Source organism: Miniopterus schreibersii (assembly GCF_964146895.1).
Source record: "Miniopterus schreibersii genome assembly, chromosome: 10".
Classification (NCBI taxonomy): domain Eukaryota; kingdom Metazoa; phylum Chordata; class Mammalia; order Chiroptera; family Miniopteridae; genus Miniopterus; species Miniopterus schreibersii.
The window spans coordinates 32863345-32884569 of NC_138110.1; the positions used below are offsets into that span (position 1 = coordinate 32863345).

Genomic DNA, 21225 nt, shown 5'->3' on the forward strand with positions numbered 1-21225 from the left:
TAACTGCATTTGCCAGCTGTACTGTGAGTTCATCGTTAAAATGCATGCTCCTAAAAGGGGAAAGAACAATTGAGGGTTTAATTTCTAAATTTAGAAACTGCTATTTAAATTAATCACAATAAAATGGTCTAATTTTTAAACAAAATTCCTTCGGCAGTCTCCTGGCATCCCGCCCAGCAGGCAGGCAACCCCTGCCCGGCCAGGAAGATGCACTGGCCTGATGGCTCCTGTTGTTCAGACGCTAATCATTAGGGTGAGTACACATTGCAGCCTCAGAAGGAAGGTAACTCTGATGTAAAGATCTAAACCAGGTCTAGAGGTTCTGTTATCTGTGAATTAACTGTAGAAATGTCTGTGCTAACGAGCATGTAAGTTGATTCCTTGCTCTTGGGAATGTGGTTAAATGACCCAGAAACAAAACAGTTCTGTTATAATATTACTGGTGTGTTTGTGTGTGTGTGTGTGGTGTGTGTGTGTGTGTGTGTGTGTGGTGTGTGTGTGTGTGTGTGTGTGTGGTGTGTGTGTGTGTGTGTGTGTTTCCACTTAATGGCCCCACCATGTCCCTGATACCCTGATAGCTCCCCCCATTTATTGCTTTAATTTCTTTCTTTCTCTCTCTTTGTTTTATCATTTTCTTTAATTCCTTCCAATTTTTACTTAAGAAGGCTCTTATAATAGTGCTTATATTTGCCAGTTTTCCGAGGACTATCCTCGCAATCCCTTTCAGGGGGCTAACTGATCCTGTCCTCCCTAACACTCCAACCCCCAAGTTCAACACCCCTCCAGGGACCAAGCATACTGGGTCCTGCACTCGCAGATCTGTTCCTTTTATTTTGAGTCATAAAATAAGCTGGAAATAGCTGTTTAAAAAAACGAAGCAACCTGTATACATTTTAAGTACTTTTCTAAATAGCTTGTGAAGTAATTGATCCATTGCCTTACGGTTAACTTTAAACATCTTCCTGATATTGAGGAAATATAACAACAGTGTATGAGAATAAAACTGTTCTGTTCATTATCACTGTTCATCTTTTGACTAACTTTGCAATCAAATTTAGTATCTTGATATGGGGTGGTTCACTGAAAAATATCATAACCTTAAAATATAGTAAGTCTTGAATAATCATTTTTCTTAAGAAAATATATTCTCAATTTAGCTAATTGCAATCTTTTTATTGTAGAGGTATTCTAATGGAGGCATGTTTCTCTTGAGCTTTACTAGTAATTTTCAGAGACTCTATTTTGAATGACATAGAACTGGAAAATTTTTAAAGTTTTACTTTTAAGTGATGTTCAGATTTTTATGCCCTTTTCTTTGTGCTGTTGTGTGAGTGAGAATATGAATCCGCATATGAAACTGTGCTCTCTATTATTGGGGTGCATAGTGGATGCTGGGGCCCATTGCTTAGTCCTGCCCTTTAGCATGAAGGCTCTCATGCCCTCCCCTTGAAATACACTTGCCCAGTTTTTCACTCTTCTTGGTGGGCAGCCCCAGTCCAATGGCTGCTGAGGTGGTGAGTGTCCCCCTTGCCTCCACTCGGGACACCTCTAAGGGCCACCCCAGCTCCGGAGCTTGAGGGCGGGCTGAGGCCCCAGCTGTTGCTGCATCGCAGTCCAACCTTACCCTTGCTCAGTCCAGGTCCCCTCGCCCTGGCACAGGTGTCCCCAAGAGCGCTGCCCAATAACCCTCCCGCGTGCCGCTATCCATCTGAGCCTGCTTCCCAGGGGCCCAGCCGAGGCGGGGGGTTTTCAAGACTCTATTGCCATTTAGAGGCCTTCTGAGGAGAGTCTTTAAACCTCTACTTGGAAACCTTGCCTTACAGTTAATTACTGCACATGAAGCCAGAATTAGTTGGAACCTTCTTTCATAGGAAAGCCCCAAATATGCCTACACCCCCTTTCTACAAGCCTGAGCTCAACCATCACTCAAAGACTTTAAAATAAAAACATACAAGTCACCTCTCCCCTTTACCAGGATGGCTGGAAGCCTAGGCAAAGGCGGTTTCGCCTTTCAGGAGGGATACCATTCTAGGAAGATGATAAACTCTCCCCCAAAAGCCTCCGCGGGTCCCAATTTAAGAATCCTTGATTTATGGTGAAGGTCATAAAAAAAAAATCATCCTCTCAAAGCTGTTGTCCCCAGCAGAGGGAAGGAAGAGAATAATTTTTTAAGTATATTTAAAAAGCCTTAATTCTTCCCCATACGATTTCTTCAATAGGTTTTGAATAACCAGATGTCAGGCTCCGCTTACATTTTCCACGACGGTGCCTGCTGCCTTTGAACTTGCCCTTTCGCGGTACTTCTTCCGAGTGTAGGAGACACTGACGAGGGTGACGATCAGCATCGCGGCCAACACAGCCGCAGCGGAGGAAACGGCGGTGACGATGGTGTCGCGGGTGGAGCCTCTCTTTTCACACCTCTCTCCCATGTACCACCAGTCCTCCCCCGACGGGCACCTGCATGTGCAGAACAGGCTCTGTTACGAGGTATCTGAACGTCTTCGCGGCTAAAGGGTGGGTCGGCCTTCGGGGCACTGACACCTGGGACATTTCACCCGCTCTGGACTGGAGGGCGGTGGCTAGGCTGGCACAGGGGCCTGGCGGGGCCTGGAAAGGATGGAAAGGGCTGAGGGAATGACGTCCAACCTGGCACTCAGAGCTGCAGCTCCGAGGGGGAAGGAAGGGAGCGTCGGTAACGGGGAAATGCTACTTCTCGTGTCCCGGTCCCTCCACCTCCCAGCCATACACCTTGGCCCAGCTCTTCTCAAAATTTAGGTATCTCCATCTACAAAATGGGGGCAGCTACACTTACCCACATCAGACTATTATGAGGACTTCAGATACGTCACTCATGAGGACTTTTTCAGGCAATTAGAATATAATGTGCTCTTTCTCATAAATAATTGTACTGTTCTTGTGGCTACCCAAAGTCCCAAATGAAGAGCAGAAAATAAATATGCTGTGAATGGTTCTGAGATGTAAATTAATGGATTTCAACTCCTATGAAATATCAGTATTTAAGCCTACATTGTGGGAATGATAAAATACCAAACAAAAGAGTGGGAGAGCTCGTGCAGTGAGCCCTTACCTGCACTCAGCTTTGCCATCTCGGACAGTGCAGATGCCATCATTCTCACACGTGAAGTTTGAGCAAAGGTCAGTGATGCCAGGGGTTGGGACTGGCTGAGTTGACGTAGAATTAAGGTGGGATATGTCTAAGGGCAACAGGCGGAGAGCATGGATGGAAATCAGGTTTTGCTTTAACAAGCATTTCACTTTTAAATTCAAATTAGATACTCAGTTTTCAGGTTTGCAAGAAATTCAGGTAATCTTGAAGCATAGTCCAACAATATTCATAGACAGCGATAGCATAAATAGGCAGGTTGAAATCTAGATGCAAAGGAAAGCTGGGCCAGACTGTGGGGCTACAACTGAACCCCATGTTTGCATGGGCCTGGGCTTGCCTGAACTCTAAGGGGCCCAAGACTTTGTTACTTTTTAACCTAAAAATAAAAGGCCTTTCAAAGTGAGAGGCAACAAGCATTTATTTGAGATTAAAAGGAATAGCTACTGGGGAAGCATTGATTCAGGCAGAAGCCCAACTAATGTTCTGACTAGGAGACAAAAACAAGGAGTATTTATGAGAAAGGGTAGGAGGGAAATTATATCAATAGAAGAAAGGCATTTCTCTTGTGCAGATAACATAGTGATGTTTATTCTAAAGAATGTTTTTAATTTCCAGTTCAGTAATCATAATATCTGCTTTCTTGTTATCTTTGCAAATAGTTCTTTGGACCCAAGGTTGCATTAGGCCCAATCCAAAGGTTATTTTGCCCTGCTTTAGCATTCCAAAGGTTTGAGGCATAAGACATGCAAGGAGGTTTCTCAGGCATGGCAGCTCCAACTCCATTTTTAAATGGTTCCATTTGCTTTTTTTTTTTTTTTTTTTACATTACCAACCCTCAAGGGGCAGACAAAGAAATCAAAGAGCTGATCACAGGGCAGATGAGGGGCCTGCCCAAAGTCACAAGTCTCTTGCTTTGTGGAGCAGTTGATGGGTATTTGGTGAAAGATACCTGGTCCCCTGACAACCAGGGTTCTGTTCTTTGTGGTGTTTTCTGTTCCTTCTTATCGAAACAGGGTCAAACAGAATTGATGAATATGTGACTTTTGTCCAGAGAGAAAACATTTTATGTAGCCTCTTCTCCCCCAACAAAAGTTTTCCTGAATAAGTTTTACCAAGAAGCATCATTTAGATTTACTCTAATTGACACCGAAATAAAAATTTCATGGGTTTTAATTGCACCACTTTTCATTGCAAACAAGATTTTAATTTGCTGAGATGCAGTTGGGTCTTTAATAGTAAATGAGTTAAAATCCTACCACATAAAACATGGAAAACACCAGTATTCTTGGAAAATGTATTTTTTTGGCTACCATAGGCTAAGAAATTTTAAAAGATGATAGATTGTTATCATTGCAAAAATGTGTGTGTGTATCTATATATTTGAAAACGACAGTAAAGATAATCCATTTTAAGTTTAACTTCATGTGCTTGTGTGATATTTTTATTTCTGGAATCCTAGACTATAATTCTAGGGTCTAATGGCTATCCTTTAACTTATTTCTAAAGTTTTCTGGCCTGAAGTTTTTCACTATTCCTCCATGTAGTGGTAATTAAATTCTTTATCCTGGAACCCTCACTGTTTCCATTTAAATTATTTTCATATTTTTAAGATTCATACCAAAAAAAGATTCCACTCAGGCCCATTTCCTCCTCCATCTCTATTTAATACACCTAAAAATGGCACCCGGAAGAGCACAGTAAATAATCAATGGCTGCAACAACAAGAACAAATATAGCTTAGGTAAGACCCTTTTTATTGACATACCTTCCATGGTTAGTAGGATATAAACATCATTTCCTTTTATAAAATCTCTGCTTTTCAGCCTCTCAAGGGTTATAAAGGCACTGGTTCCATAGCCCCGGCTTCTTCTAAACTGAGTTCCATTAGGGAAAAAGGCCACTTCTCCCACTTTGGAAGGCCTGTCCCAAAAATAGCTTCCATTATCTGAAAAGGCAATTTATATTAATGGATTGTGTTCAGCATCCTCGTAGCTTTTGGTGGAAGGGAAGAATAGGCTATGTGAAACACAATTAGGATGAAGCTCGAAATAATTAAATGATGCTATTGACCTGTGATGTATTCCCTGGCAAGTCACCGGAGCTTATTCATTTATACTGCCCTGAAGGAAATGAGATTGCCTGGCAGGGAGGGCCACATTCTGGAGTATGAGTGGAGAGGTACAGAAAGTTTCCTAGGTAGGGTAGGTATCATATCTATACTGACTGAGCAGTATAGAAACCCCATTGCCTATTACAATAATTCCTTAGTGACCTTCTGAGTTATAGACAGGCCTTTTAACTGAGTTAAATCAATTTATTGTTGAGATAGTTTTTAATGTTAGCATAGAACAATTTATCTTGTTAACTGAATTATGCCCCTAACAGAGCAAAGTCCTTCAGGAGTAGAAGGCAGAGGGAAACACTGTTTCTGGAAAAAGGTGATGACCCATCCAACCCTGAGCCATTTTCAATGTCATTCGGGGAGGAATTTATCTTTTAAGTAAAGAAATTCTGAATATCAAGTCCCTACAATCTTTCATGAATATTGTTTTTTTCCTATCATGTTAGGTTTTTTTCCTATGTCACTTAAGTTCATTATTTTCATATATAGAATTCAGGTTTGGCAATAATATTCACCTTGCCATAATTCCATTTGTCCTTTTATTGGATTCCCAGATGGCAAAGGATTATTAAAATTAAAAATGTAATGATTGCACCCTGACTGGGGGACTCGGTTGGTTGGAGTATCATCCCATGCACCAAAAGGTTGCAGGTTCAATTCCCAGTCAGGGCACGTACTTAGCCTGTGGTTCAATCCCCGGTCAGGGTACGTATGGGAGGCAACTGATCACTGTCTCTCTCTCATATCTATATTTCTCTCTCTTTCTCCCTCCCTCCCCCTCTCTCAAAAATCAATAAAAACATATTTTTGGTGAGAATAAACAAAAAAGAAATGTGATCATTGCTTTCTGGGTTCTGCTCCTTTTTGAGACTGGAAGATAGGGAATGTCAGCATTGACAAATCCTCCAGAACTCTTTAATAAAATGTTATAACCCACTCCCAACCCTTCCCAGCACTCCAGAGTGTGTGCTCATCTTCCTTCTGATCAAAAACCACGCCCCATTACAAGAGCTGACTTGGTTTTGACAACCCAGCGGCAATATCAGGGTAGCACGGGTTAGGAGAACTCAACAGCCAGGGGCCTCTCCATACCATGCCTTTCCACAAACTCCCAAGCTTGATCTCTAGTGATGTTCATAACAAATCTATGTGGTTATTGTTACTGCCCCAGTTTTATTGCTGAGACACTAGAGCTCCAAGAGATTACTGGCTCAAGATCTATTTGCTTAGTTAATGAGAAGCAAACCTTGGATTTTAATCCAGGCATGTCAGACTCCAAAACCAATATTCCTGGCACAATGGTGGGAATTCAGATATGGTCATCTATTCCGAGGAAGATAGTCAATATCATCTCTATCTGTCGGCATCCCTGCTGACATTCCTGACAATCTCCTGCCTGGGAGACTGTTCACAACTGCTGAAACTCGTCCCCTAAATACCTTCTGTTCCTAAGATCTGGGCTCAAAATTCCCCAGGTCCCTGGCGGTGCGGCCTCTCATTCCCAAATCATCCATCCCTCCACGAGCAATGACCATGTATTAGCAATAAAGAAAATGAGTCACGAACCGGTGGTCATAAATGGGTCTGTAGTTACACTCCGCTGGTTGGACATACGCTGTCGAATGTCAGGATTTTGATCCAAGAGTGTCATCGTGGCTTGTTGCCAAGGACACGGCCACTGTAATTGATCATCATTGGCTCCAGAGATCAAGTGGAAATATATTCCTGCATTAGTCAAATGGTTTAGATCCAAGTTAATCTGAAAGGCATAACCTTTGGAAGAATAAAATGGAGGGCTATACAGAGTTCCACTTGGGTTGCCAATGAACTGTGTGAAATTCCTTATACGCCAGATATGATGAGGGCACCGTGTTTCCGAAAGATTGATGTCATCAATAGACAGGCCACCCAACGATGTACCAGCACCTCTAACCCCTCCAAACACCACTCTGAATTTGTTGGTTACTTTCAGTGTTACATGGTAAAGTTGCCAGCTCCCAGTGGGTATATCTGCAAAACACACAGTATTATTTCAAAGAAGACAAAGGACAATGAGCCCTGTGCGAATCAACATTAGAGTTCTAACCTGCATGAGCAAACGTTCATCCTGCAGCTACTGATGCCTACAGTACGGCTTTCTCACTCCTCCAGCCCAAGTCCACTTACTTAAGGCACTTCTGTGGGGTTGAGCTCCCCTCTGGAATATTTGAATGTTTATCTAGTTGTTTCTCAGATAGGTTACCCATTCCCAGGGACAGGTGAGCAAACAACAGCATCTAATTCACGAGTACTCCCTCCATGCCCTACTTAAGAGTTACCTTTCATTCTGTGTTGGTTTTGTGTTAAACTATCAAGCAAACCCAATATTCTACACTTGTGCTCATGATTCCTGCGATACTCAGCAAAAGCCTCCCTTAATATATTTATACTCTGATTGGAACACTTCTTTTACATGCAAAATTTCCAATGAACCAAACCCTACAAAGCCCACATCCTACAATATACTCCTTAAATCATTACCAGTGACTCAACATTATCAATATTTATCTCATATTTAGTACCATCTCCTTTCTCCTCAAACTGCACTTCCCCCTCCACTCTTCCCCCCACCCCCAGCTAGCAGCATGACTGCGCCCCCCTGTCTCATTTGCCTATATCACATACCCAATCAAGAAGCAGTACATTTAAACTTTCTCAGAAGCCCCCAGGTAGATAACAGCTCAATTTGTGTGAAACTCATAATTAATATAATGACTTAAAATTGAAATATGTTGGCACTTAATGAGAAACACAATTGCTTGAAAATAACTTAGAAATATCCAAATTGCAGAAAATGCTGTTGTCCATGGACTCTAGATTGAACAAAAACCTTTCCTGGGAGCTCCCACTTCATTATTACAAGTACTATCGGTTTAAATTCTGGACTTTTAAGTGAGTTTCCTAAGTACTTTTTGTGCTATTGTGTATCGGTGATAACACCAGCTTGCTAATGGAAAGGAATATCTACATCTATATAACAGGTATCTTATATATGTATTGTATACTGTGTTACATATACTTACATATAAGGTATATGTATAGTATGTGGTATGTGTATGTGTAAAATGAGATTAAGAACCTCACTGTAAGTGTTCACAGGGAAACTATCATTGTTTTTCAGATTTTTTTCTCTTAGTTAAACAGTGGGGGGAGGGGAATGGCATGACATATAGCGTTATGTAGATTGATTTTATAGTAGGTTTTACTCAATTCATTCAGACCAGGAGCTCAAAACCTGGAGCAGACAGTGAATGTTGCTGCCAGCCCACAGCCCCTCCTCCTCAGGGAACCTTCCCAAGCCTCTGCTTCAATAGGAGATGGACATCACCACCTCTCTGACCTTGATTGCCCAATCACAGTGATGTCCTCTCTCCACAGAGAAACTGCTCCAGAAGTTCCACTAACTCAAGTCATAAAAATCAGAATCCTTCACCGGGACTTATTTTTAAGCTACAAGTTAGAGGAAGAGTCCCCTTTCCAGTCTGATGGCACTTTTGGTAAGACATAAGATGTAAGCTGGGAAGTGAAAACAGCCAAAGCACCAGTTTCATGGACAAAGCCCATCCGAGGTAACAGGAGAGGCCCCAGGCCTTGTTCAGGGGCAGGTCCAGCCTGCCTGAGGCCAGATCCTCTCTTGTCCATTCCACAACTTAGTTACACTGAGCCAGTAACTCCCCCAATTTTGCCTAAGCTAGCTTCTACCATTGTATTTCTGTTACTTGCCAAGAGCTGACCTCCTCAGTACCAGAGACTGATCTACAGTGCCTTAAGTGAGTGTCACATATTAGAGCACACAGAGGACCTCATTTTAGCTCCCTTACTACAGCATAAAACAAGGAGGGTCAAGTTCTAAGTTGAAAAGTAATGAACCCATTGCCTCTCCCATGTCGTAGGTTGTTGCATCGAGTAGAGTTAAGATGCCTCACTCTGAACCCAAACAGTAAGAATGTCGATACTGTACCTTTTATTTCTTCCACCAGGGTTAAAGTACCATTCTCATTGCCTGCAGAATACTCCCTGACATAAATGTTCAGCTGGTCATTTTCATTCCCACTGTTGTATAAATAAAATTGCAAGCACTGAAATCCTCTTTTAGGGTACATCATTCTACTTTCCAGCATTGCTGTGGCCCCCACATTCACAGCGCTACTGTTGAAATGCATGAAGAAGCCAGAACCTGTTACAAGGATAAGAGCAGAATTGAGAGGAAACAGATACTGGATATAGGAATGCGTGTCTTATGGTCACTATAGCTCCACTTATTTCCCACGGTATGCAGGATACTGTGCTGGGCATTTAAACAGGGTTCTAGGAGCAGGAAGTTTATGAAAGAGACAACATCAGGCCATCTTTCTCTTACTATAGATGTTAGTTTTCAAAAGTGGAAAAAAATTGTCACCTAACAGATCTAGGGTCTCCCTCTTTCTCTCTGCCTTCCTTTCCTCATTTTCTCCACCCTCCTCCTCTGGCCTATGTAGGACCACTATCCACTATCCAAATCTGCATTTAAAAAGAAAAAAATTTTTAATTGAAATATATTTGACATATACCATTGTGTAAATTTAAGGTGGATACCATGTTAATTTGATACATTTATATATTATAATACGATTGACACTGTAGATAAGTAACACCTCTATCGCATTTCATAATATAATTTCTTTTGAGTGGTTGGAATAATTAAGTTCTAGGCTTTTAGCAAGTTATAGCCAGGCCAGGTGTGGCTCAGTGGTTGAGCGTCAGCCTAGGATCCAGGAGATCGCAGTTCGATTCCCTGTCAGGGCACATGCCTGTTTTGTGGGCTTGATCCCCAGTAGGGGGCGTGCAGGAGGCAGCCAATCAATGACTCTCATCATTGATGTTTCTATCTCTCCCTCTTCCTTCCTGTCTCTGAAATCAATAAAGATATATTTTTTAAAAAAAGTTTTATGATTATAATACAATATTGTCCATATTGATTGTGTTGCACATTAGATCTCTAGGGCTTATTTACTACTCATTGCAAGTTTGTACCCTTAAAAAACATCTATCTATCCCCTCACCCCACTCCTGAAAAGGGAAAGTGCCTGTTCACTTAGAGACCTCTCTCCCTGCCTGGACATCGGAGCTGACAAGCAATGGCTCTGGTTTCTGAAGTCTGGTTTAACATATTTGTTGCCAGGAATGAGCAAATAAATGAAAATTTGGGACTTGTAGCCAAAAAAAAAAAAAAGCCTATTTAATTCAAAATAAAATTATAATGGAAAAAGATACTTATCTGAATAAAATTAACAAATCATACTTTCTACCTTAGTTTTAAGTATTTTTGTAATAGGAGCATGTAATCATGACCAGCGGAAATTCTGAAGCTGGTTAACCACAGCCTGGTGCTGCTCACTAGAAAGTCTCTTGTGTTCTTCAGACTTCGAGGAAACAACCCCACTACCCTGGAGAGAAGAGACCCTCAGGAGAGAGAGTCTTCTCCTGCTGCGGGGTCATAGACAAGGAGGGAGAGGCTTCACAGAGCCAAGCTCGAACTCAGAAAGTAAGCAAACTCAGAGAATAAAAGCGAGGAAATTAACCATATCCTTGTAGGGCACAGAACCGATTCCTTGGCAGCAACCTGATGGGTCATCACGAATAATTCTGATGGAAGTTAGAGATAAAACCCCAGTCTTTCATAGCAAAGGAAAACGCTAGAGCCACCGAATGTAAGTAAAATCTAGTGTAAGTAAAATCTCACTCCGGCTACCTGAGCACTGGCCCATGTTGGAGTGATCGCTCTCTGGCCCTCCGGGAACCTGTGAAAGCCACTGCCAGTCAGCATTATCACCTGAACTTTGAATCATACCACACACATTTTCCAGTTCAAAATTGCAGGAGTCCATAAAGCTCAAGGAAGAAGCTACAAAAGTAAAAAAACAATTATTGACACTCATACAAACATGATAATCTAAGCAATAAAAACTGAGTTTATCACAAAAGTACTAGGAAGGCTGGGATGGCATTAAAGGGAGACACCTCGCTGATCCTGGGTGGTGCTGGCTTGAAAACCTCTTGATATCTGCAGAACCAAGACATTCTACAACTCTGTAGATCTGAATAAGCTGCCTGCCTAAGTCTTTTATTAAATTATCTAATTATAGAAACCTGAGTCTACACTCCTCTAGGTATTCAGATGATTAAGCCACCACCCAGATTATCGGATCCCATTTGTATTAGGACTGTACACCTTGTTTGGGCTGGGAAGAGTTTCGAGCACCACCTTTGACTTAGTGACAGTTTCAGAAGCCTGCGTGGGGCATGTTCCTTCAAGACCCGATTTATTTTTACATCTGAAAGCCAGGCAGTGTGAGGAGAAAAATACTGCTTCAAATTGTAGATTGAGATTTGGGTCCTTTTTAAAAATATATATCAAGCTTTTATAATTTCAGAAAACTCAGCAATACTCAGCAAAGTGGCACAGAACACATTTTTCCCCCCCTTTGTAGCAGAGGAGCAGAAGTCATTTCAAAGAACCTGTCACATACAGCAGTTATACAGCCGATTCAGCTTTAAGAGGTCATAGTCACTGAAATCCATCCGTTGGCCGATCACGTCCATGAAGTCTGGGATTCTTGTTACAATTGTGGGTTCTGTTCCATTTCTGAATGCAGTTTTACTGTAGTGCATGACTGAAGTGTAATCATAGGGAACATTCAGAGAGTCTGAGACTTGGTCATCATAGGTGTTAAAATTGTGCTCTTTGCCTAAATGATAAATTTAAAAATTTATTAATTACTTGATGTTTATAAAATTCATTTCTATGCTGTTAATATAGAAATAGAGACTGTCATCAACATAATGCTGCCTTTGCTGCAACTGATCTACCGTATTTTGAGAGAGGTTCATACATTCCTGTCCTAGAATATAATATTCAAGCTTAGAATTGTGATTCCAGTAGTAATGCTAAACATATCTAAGTTTTAATTACAGCCCAAAGTTAGACATTAGCATTGAGCCCAAGGTTCTAAGAACTGCGCATGGAAAGGAGGGCCCTAAATGTGTTTAAACAGTCAGGGTCATTAGCAGGCAGTGAGGAGAGGGCAGGGCCATCCATAGCAAGTGGAGATGAAAGTGAGAGGACTTTGGGAAGTATGGTGGAATGGGATCTGGGAATTATAATGTAGAGTCATTAGAAAGGATTGAAATAGTCAGGGGTTTTATGGTTACTGGAATACCTGTAGCTGTTCTTTAAATGAATACATTTAGAGAAGACACCAAGCTGCTTAACATCATACCAATGGGCAACTGAATGCAACTTAAAATCAAAAGATTTTGTGGGCACAGTGAGGGAGATCTGATCTCCAAAGCACATTAATGTGTTGTCAAATCTAGGCAGACATTTCTACCGAAAATAAGACTTTGGGAATCCTAGAGATTGAGGCTTTGGAGTAAAGCTAAACACTTCTCTTGCTCCAGAAATCTTTCAGTCTGCTGCCCAGGCCTTACTCCGGTTGAGATTAAGACACTGGGGGAGAGGGGGCAAGAAGGAACAAGAGCTGTGATGTTAAGATTCTGATATCAGGGGCCTCAGTACAGAGCAGTCCTTCACCCACTTCAACGCATACTGAGCTAGAGTTAAATGAAGTAAGACATCAAAACATCAGAGTTTTCCTATTACGTACAGTTGGCACAGATGGCAGGAGAGGACACAATGCTTAGAAATTCAGTCTTTAACTAACTAAAAAAGATAAGAAAACAAGAGAGATATACCTGACTGGATTCTGTCCCAAATGATCTTGACATAGTCATCCCGATCAGAACGCGACTGCTCGTGCCAGAATCCCAATGCATGGAGGAACTCATGTTGAATTGTTGCTATTCTGTCACAGTTTTCCCCAATGGAGAGGTCTTGCTTCCCAGCACGCATATTTCCCACTGAAGACCAGCAGCTTACAGGAGCATTTACAGGAGAAAAGGGAAAGGGTGTTATAATGATGCAGGTTGAGGTCTCAGGGCAAGATCCCTAATTCCTAATCCACTTAGTTACTCACCTGGATCCCTCACAATGGAAGGATCTGAACATATTTCACTTCTCTCATAACCCAGGTGAGGTATGAAAAATTTTCCAGACCAGATGATCTTTGTAGAACTTGCCCTGACATAGGAGCAAGTCATCCCCAAGTCAACCTCGTCCTGATTTTTCCTGGAAAATTCCAGGTCTTCCAGATAGTCCTTGCTACGCTGATGACCATTCATAACGGTTTTATAGGTATAGCAACCACTCAGAATTGCTGAGCTCCAAGCAAATAACGCTGTCACCTTCTTAACTCAGGTAGTAAGAGTCATTAGGTTAAAATAAATTTAAATACACACATGCATACACACTCGTATTTTACTTGAAGGGGGACATAAGGAGTAGCTGAAGTTCATAAAGTTGTGAGATGGATGCCATGAAATCCCACTATCTAAAAAAATTGGAAGTCAGCTTGCATGTATGAAAATATTATTTTATGGCTAAAGAAACTAGACCCAGTCTTTTACTCTCCAACAAACAGGGAAGGAAGCCCCCACTCTCCTTCAAGGTCAGGGTTTAGAGCAATAATTCCCTGGCCACAACATTTCTCATTAGCACCTTTAGAAAACAAACTCTTCAACTTACCCACTGCCCTTGAACACTGATATATAGTTAGTTTCTCCAGTCCAAGGCTTGAAGTCAATGCATGTCTTTAGGCGATAGCGTTCAAATGCGTTGAGGATAATTCCCTTGGCATTCATTTCTGAAGGAAGAAAAGAAACAAAAATATTAAGCTAATTAATATAAACAAGAGTTAAGTCCCTGTGGCATCTCATCAACATTATAAAGAAATGACCTTGAATAAAACCACATTATTCGAGAACCTGCTTATCATATGCAAGTATTTGATTTTTCTTCAGATCCCTTATTTCACCCCATATTTCTTTCTATACCAATTCCAGAAAGTTGCTCTCCCAAGCTGAATTTCATCTTTGGCCATCTCACTCAAAACAATCTTCTTGGGTCATTCCATCAGATCCATTATCTATGGAGTACCTGTTACATGCAAGGCATTGTGAAAGATGCTCATTCATACCCATGGCTTCTACCTGTTCCTACATCCTAATAACTCACAAATATTTCTCTATCTTGAATGACCAGGTTATTCACCAACACTTTATATGATACCTCTACCACAGTGAGCCTGATGCATTCCAAATACTAATCCACCACACATCTCTATCCCAGCCACTTCAAGATATATTCCTTATTCTTATTAAAGGTACTACAGTTCATCAAGTTGCATAAATCCTGGGTACTAGCATCCCTTTACCTGGACCTACCTTCTTCTTGACCTCTTGACATCAATCACCAAATCTAACAATTGCTTCCTAAATCTCTTAGATTTATCTGTTCTTGCCTATCCTTACTAAGACAGTCTTGGTTCAAAAACTCTTTGGTCCTTCCCTAAATATCTTCAATAGTCTCCTACGTGATCTCCCTACTTTCTCATTGCCCCTTTAATAATACATTTCTATATTGCAACCGAAGTGATAACAGCCTTCTTCCACATTAAAACTTTTGGTGGCTCCACATTAAATCAGTAAACACACTAAGTTTTTTAATATGGGAAAGACTTTCCTAATCTGGATCCTGTCCACCTGTTCAACTTCACTATCTCCTGACTTCCCATCTAAATTCCAACTAAGGATTTTTTTTTTCCCTGTGTCTTTGCACATCTGCCTAGGGCACCCTTCCCTAGAGGCACCCTATCTGGGAAAATGCTGTGTTTTCTTGGTGAATGAATGGCACTTCATGCAAAGAAATGAATGTCTCTTGATGAACAGAATTCAAACTCAATTTCCATCCCACTTGTCCCCCTCCCCAGCACCTGTGTATGGTGTACAACTTGCACAGCCTTCATGCAGACCTGGTGCATAGTGCCACCTGTCCCCTAATGTTCATGCTTTTATATGTAGGTTGCTCCTATAGCTCCTTCAACATATGATTAATCATTATGTTTATTCCATTCTATTATGATTACCTTTTGGTTTATCTGAATCTTCACTGAAACGTATGGTCTTTAAGGAAATGTTTTCCAAACAGCAGTTCCCAAGCTGATGCTGGTCAGTGATATTTTCACTAGTCCATAAATAAAATGAGGACCATGTTTCGAGTGGCCCATTACCATTAAATTTCTTCTATAGAAAAGCTGTCCTTAGTTTTGGATTAGATTCTTCTGACTTTTTACTACTAAAACACTATTTTATGAAAAGAGGGTGATAAAAGATAGTGGGTTCTTATTGTTTAAGCTCCTGACTTGGCAAAATGAAATGCTGTAAAGCAATACCAATGCCTAGATTTTTTATTTGTTTGTGTTGTTTTTTACTCATATATAAATCTGAACATATGGGAAACCACTGCTTTAAAATAAAGGCTAGCTCCCTAATCTTTATGTTCCTAGAATAGAATTATCAAGCAAAGAGTAGGCACTCCACAAATGTTGGTTAATTAATTCCTTTATTGGTCAAAGCTCAACAAATATTTCAGACAATGTCACTTAGCTTCTTTTTATTGTTCACTTTGCTTATTTTTTTTTAAGTAACTGTACATAGCTACACAAAGCAACAAATAAAAAACCATTAAAAACCATAATTGCCTACCCCGGGGGATACTGTAATCATAGTCTTTCAGGAACATACATTAGCTATGGATCCTCCAAGATGTATACTAACCCAAGCTGTCTTCTAGAACATATGGAATGGTATGAGGCCATCTATAGTTTTCTCCAATGATGGAATTTCTGTCTTGTACCTGTCAAAAATAAATATGAAAGGGGTAATTAAATGAATCAGGCAAAAACTTATGAAACAACCAATAGTTAATCTAGAAATAAATGAAGTTTTAAGCACTCTCAGCCAACTTAAACAAACTGTCTGTGTGTGCGTACATGTGCCTGTGTGTGCGCCTCTGCTTTTATCATATTAGAACATAGTTTCTAGGAGGAAATTCCTATCACGAATTTTGTTGATAGAGTTGAAGAAGGAATCATGCAAAACCATGTAAAGAATGACTGTTATAAAACTGAACTTCAAATATTGGTAGACTCATAAACAGTGTCCTGTACAAGAGATTAAAAATATACAGGAAGGAAGAGATAGCAAAACCTCAATAATCTTGATCTCACCGGGTCAGAAAAAGTCATATGAGCTAGAGCAAAGTTTTTTAAAATTCTTAAACGATTTGAAGTTTTTATAGTAAAGAACTGATTTTGACAATGTATTCATCCAATCAACAAAATAAACACTTTCTAGAGAATAAGGATTTGCTGATAACAAAACTACCAAGGTCTTTACCTTCATTAGCTAATCCTAGTGAAAGAGACAAGTAGCATGTAAGAAAACAAATTAAGTTTAAATGGGCTACATTTAACTGTATGGAGGAAATTGAAATTAAAAAAAAAAAAAAAGGAACAGTAAAGGAATAGGGGAGTACATTAGATAAAGTGGCCAGGACAGGACTCTTTGAAAGGATGGCATTTAAGGTGAAACAAGAGTGATAATAAAGAGTCAGAATTGAAAGGAACCTTGGAAAGATCATTTCAGGCAGAGGAAAGAGTAGTTGCTCTGGTTCTAACGTGGAATGTGCTTGGTATGACTTGAGGCCAGTAGCCTAACCAGTAGGAGAGAAAAGAAATAAAAGTCCTGGCTGGTGTGGCTCAGTTGGTTTGGGCATCAGCCCGTGCACCAAAAGGTCAATTCCATTCCCTGTCGTGGCACATGCCCGGGTTGCAGGCCCGATCCCCAGGAGGGGGCATGCAGGAAGCAGCCAATTGATATTTCTCACATCGGATGTTTCTCTCTCTCTCTCTCCCTTCCTCTCTCTCTAAAATCGATAAAAACACAATAAATTTAAAAAGAAATGAGATAAGAAAAGAGGGCAGGGAGGGCTGGGAAGAAGAGAAGAAATGAGAGGAGGAATAGGCAGGAGTTAAATTATGCAAGGTCTTAAAGGCTATGGGTAAATTCTGACATTGTTCTAAATGCAATAGAAAGCCACTGAAGAGTTTCAAGCCAGGAAATGAAATGGTGCCATTGTCTATTTGAAAGATCACTTTGCTGTAACACAGACAGGATTTTCCCTTTGAGAAGGGTAATATTGAAATAAAAAGACAAGTTAGGAGAAAAGTAGATTCTCTGAGGTATAGGTTGGAGATAGAAATGACAGGACTTGCTCATGGGTTGGATGGTGGAGCGAGAGAAAGAAAAGAAACCAAGGTGACTCCTGGATTTTTCACTTATTCAGTGGCACGGGGTGAAGGTGTGGTGAGGACTTCACTAAGAAGGAAGATTCTATGCAAGGTTTGGGAGGACTTCTTGGCAACACTATTTTTAGCTGTCAATGAAGATGTCTATAAATTCAGTTTAACTTTGCTCAACTAGAATGAATCAGTGAGATTCTACTTAAAAATGAAAACATCTTATTATTCCAATAGTGAAAAGAAAAAAGAGCAGTAAGACCAAGGCCCCCATAGCAAGTGATGGTGGCTTTAATCACACAGAAATCTGAGTAATAAATCATGAAGACACTATTATGTGCGTTCCTTACAGTACAATGTATTCATTGAATAAATGTGTCACCATGATTCTGTGAGCTTAGAGATAAGTGGGCTTAGCTAAGCCCATGCTTTCCAATCATTCTCAGAGAGTCTGTATTTTAGCTTTCAGTGATTAATAGAAGATTCTCCCTTGAATTGTTTCAACTCACCTCATTAAGTTTGATATCTCCCTCAAAAAGATCCAGTCCCAAATCTAAGAGGAAAGATAAAAATTCATGTTAGCAAGTTTTTTCAAACTCCCCACTTAATAAAGGATGTAAAAAAAAATCTACAAACCTTCATTGATATCAAATATATCCTGGTCGATTCCACCATCTACATCTTTAGAATAACAAAGAAAAACACATTGAGCATTATGTTTATGAAAGAAAATCTTTATCAATTATTGAATTAGAAGTGAGTAAGATTCTTTTTGGTTCTGAATTAATACATATACATTGATTGATTGTTTGGTTCATTGGTTGATTGATTGATTGATTGATTGATTGAGAACCTCTCATGAGCCAGGCTTGAAGCTATAGAGCTTCTGCATACATGTTCTTGTCCTATTCATGGCCTTTGAATGCCAAATGACATCAGGAATAAGAAATTCATTACTCCATATAATATTAAGCTTAATTTGGAAGACTAAGCTAGAAGAATAGATTAAATAGAAAGCAAATGTTTAAATTTGGTCAAATCAGTCCAATCTACCCATATACGTATATCCTTCGCAATAGCATACCTTTGAAGTCTCAAATAAAATTCCTAATTTAAATTTAAATCTCTCTTTTAAATTGCAAAGGGGTGAATAATATGGCCAGATTTCTCAGTGTGCAACTAAATAGGCTGTTCATCTGATTTTACACAAAATAACAAAAATAATAATAGCAAGCATTTATGGATGTCCCTGAGTCAATCACTGTGTTTGGCCTTTCCTATTCCACCATCTGTTTTTCTACTGGGTATGGAGAACCCTGGAACAGGAACAATAAAACATTCCTCAATAAATCAAGAGAAGCCAGTGTTTGATCAAAGTTCAATGCAATTATGCATGTACTTAGCATTAAATGTGTCCTAAGTTCTTCTCTTCTGCTGTTCTATTATATACATAACTTCTTTTTAATATAACTTAGAGAAAATCTGAAAATACACTCACCAAAATTTTCTGGAGTTGGCTGGGAAACAAATACATAAAAGGAAATATTATTATGATGCCTATATATAAATGGTCTTCTTGGTTCCAATGTATATCCAGCCATTTGTGGGGGAGTTTCCCTTAATATTATGAATTACTTTCTGACATACATTTAAGACAGTTAAATTGGAGTCTAAGTTAACTTTCTGACCAAAGAGTCTTCTTAATTCATATAAAAAAATAAAACTTCCTGTTACATGAATTTGAAAGTGAAAGCAACAAGAAACCAAATTCACAGATTGAGGAGAAGGCCGGACAGGATGTAGGACTCCAGCCCTAAAGTGTGTGCAATTTTATCATAAAAATTTTCCAAAGGATTCATGGAGCAGTGTTTGAAAAGCCTAAAAATTTATTCCTAACATTAAATATTAGCTTAATTTATAACAATCCTTTAAAAAGAAATTTTATTGAAGACCTCATTAATCATGGTTTACTTTCATATCTCACTCAAGACTCTGCCTTCAAAGACAATACCAAATGTTTAGAAAAACATAGATGGGTGTAGATAGTATTATTATTTAAAAACTTCTGAAGATCGAAGTCACCAAATGAAACCCAGACTACATCAATGGAAAAATTAAGTAAACCCAAGAAATTTCTTAGTGTAGTCTAGTAAAAAAGTTTATGGGACTGATAGACAGTAGACCTGGGTTATATTTCTGATTCTACCAACTAACAGAAAGTCAGTTCACCTTCTTGATATTCAGACTATCTGTAAGATATGGTCAACATCTGCTTTGCATGGTATTGTGAGGGTTATATGGTGTCACGTGAAAACACAAATGTAAGATACAATTTTATGTAAATACAGTTTACGTATCTGAATTCTAGAATCATTTGGCAAACAGTGGCAATGAGCTAGTTGGATGGTTACCATCCCTTTTGATAGTAACAAGTGCTATGGTTTTCTCATGCTCAGAGGAATGCCAGAGCATTTCTACTAAAAGAACTTATCAAGTATTTTTTTTCATGATTACAGTTTTAATGTTATTAAATGGTTTATCTTGTTCTCAATGCTATAGTTACCGTTACTTTAAAATCACAGCTAGAGGTTTCCTCCCAAGCATTTGGAACTTCATTTATAACCTTGGGTTGGTTTGTGGTACAAACTACCTGTCACTTAGAAGGACTGGTCTCAATTCATGAAGAAGCAGCAGAGAAATCCCATGCTACAAAACTTCCTAAGTATTTACTGTGCCTGTGACAATCACCATTCACACCTCATTACTGTAAAAGCAATATGATGTCATTCAGCAATAAAAATGGAATGATTTTCAAATTTCACATTTTCCATCTTATCAAAGGAAAAGTTGTTACACAACAATGAAACTGAAAGAAAAGCATAACTTTATGTCAATGTCTCTGGCTCCCTCTGGCAGGGCTCCTCTCACTCCCTGTACCCTGGCCGCACCTGCTCACCAAAAGGAAGTGCTCATTTCAATAGCACTGCAAAAATTCATTTAAAAAAAAAAGGGTGAACAATTTTTTCTTTAACAATTGGTATCAACTGCTCCAGATTTTTCTAATTGTTTTCCATATATTGTTTTCTTACCAAGCCAGGAACCGAGAGGAAAGAGGCAAAGAGCAGAAGCCAAGGCAGAATCCGTGAATCCATGCTGTCGCTCCAGCTGAACATTGCAAACTATGAGATTCAGAATAGCATTTACTTTTCAAAGGCAAACATCATAACTTTTAGCCTTTGATCTCAGCATTCCATCTTGCAGGTCAGCTCGCTGCAGTAGTAATACCTCCAATCAAGGAGTTAAAGTCCAGTATCCTTAACACAGCTCTGTGCAGTTGGTTGTGTGGTTGGTTGGTGGCTGGCTTGTGTGTGTGTATGCATGTTAACATTCAATAGTCAAGTGCCTGGCTGAGACCTGTTAATAAAATAAGTTCTCTAATATATACATACTGGTCCCCAAGACTAATAAATGCCTATTGAGTGAAAAAAAAATGTCAAATTATTTTTAATCTCCGTCTTTCAAATAGTAAACATTTGTGACGCTCCTCCTCTCATTTAGCCCTGTGTTGCTTTAATACATCTAGTTATGTCTATAGCTTTTTATTGTTCATTCATTTAATAAAAATGTATTGAGTTACAAAGTCTATTAATGTGCTAGAAATCTGGCATATTTCCTATCCAGATGCACAGTAGCAAAATAGC

At 39.6% G+C, this 21225-nt stretch overlaps 1 protein-coding gene across 1 annotated transcript; it reads right to left on the bottom strand.

The window, feature by feature from the left end:
• Positions 1 to 35: 35 nt before the first annotated feature.
• Positions 36 to 20676, bottom strand: MEP1B (meprin A subunit beta; the record flags this gene model as incomplete). Its single annotated transcript, XM_081149272.1, has 15 exons — positions 36 to 50; positions 2253 to 2457; positions 3089 to 3215; positions 4893 to 5072; positions 6816 to 7259; positions 9250 to 9465; positions 11020 to 11172; positions 11798 to 12016; positions 13023 to 13201; positions 13912 to 14029; positions 16002 to 16080; positions 18034 to 18077; positions 18161 to 18205; positions 19017 to 19041; positions 20614 to 20676. The coding sequence occupies 15 exons, from the start codon at positions 20674 to 20676 to the stop codon at positions 36 to 38; spliced, it is 2112 nt and encodes a 703-aa protein (XP_081005398.1).
• Between the last annotated feature and the right edge of the window lie 549 nt (positions 20677 to 21225).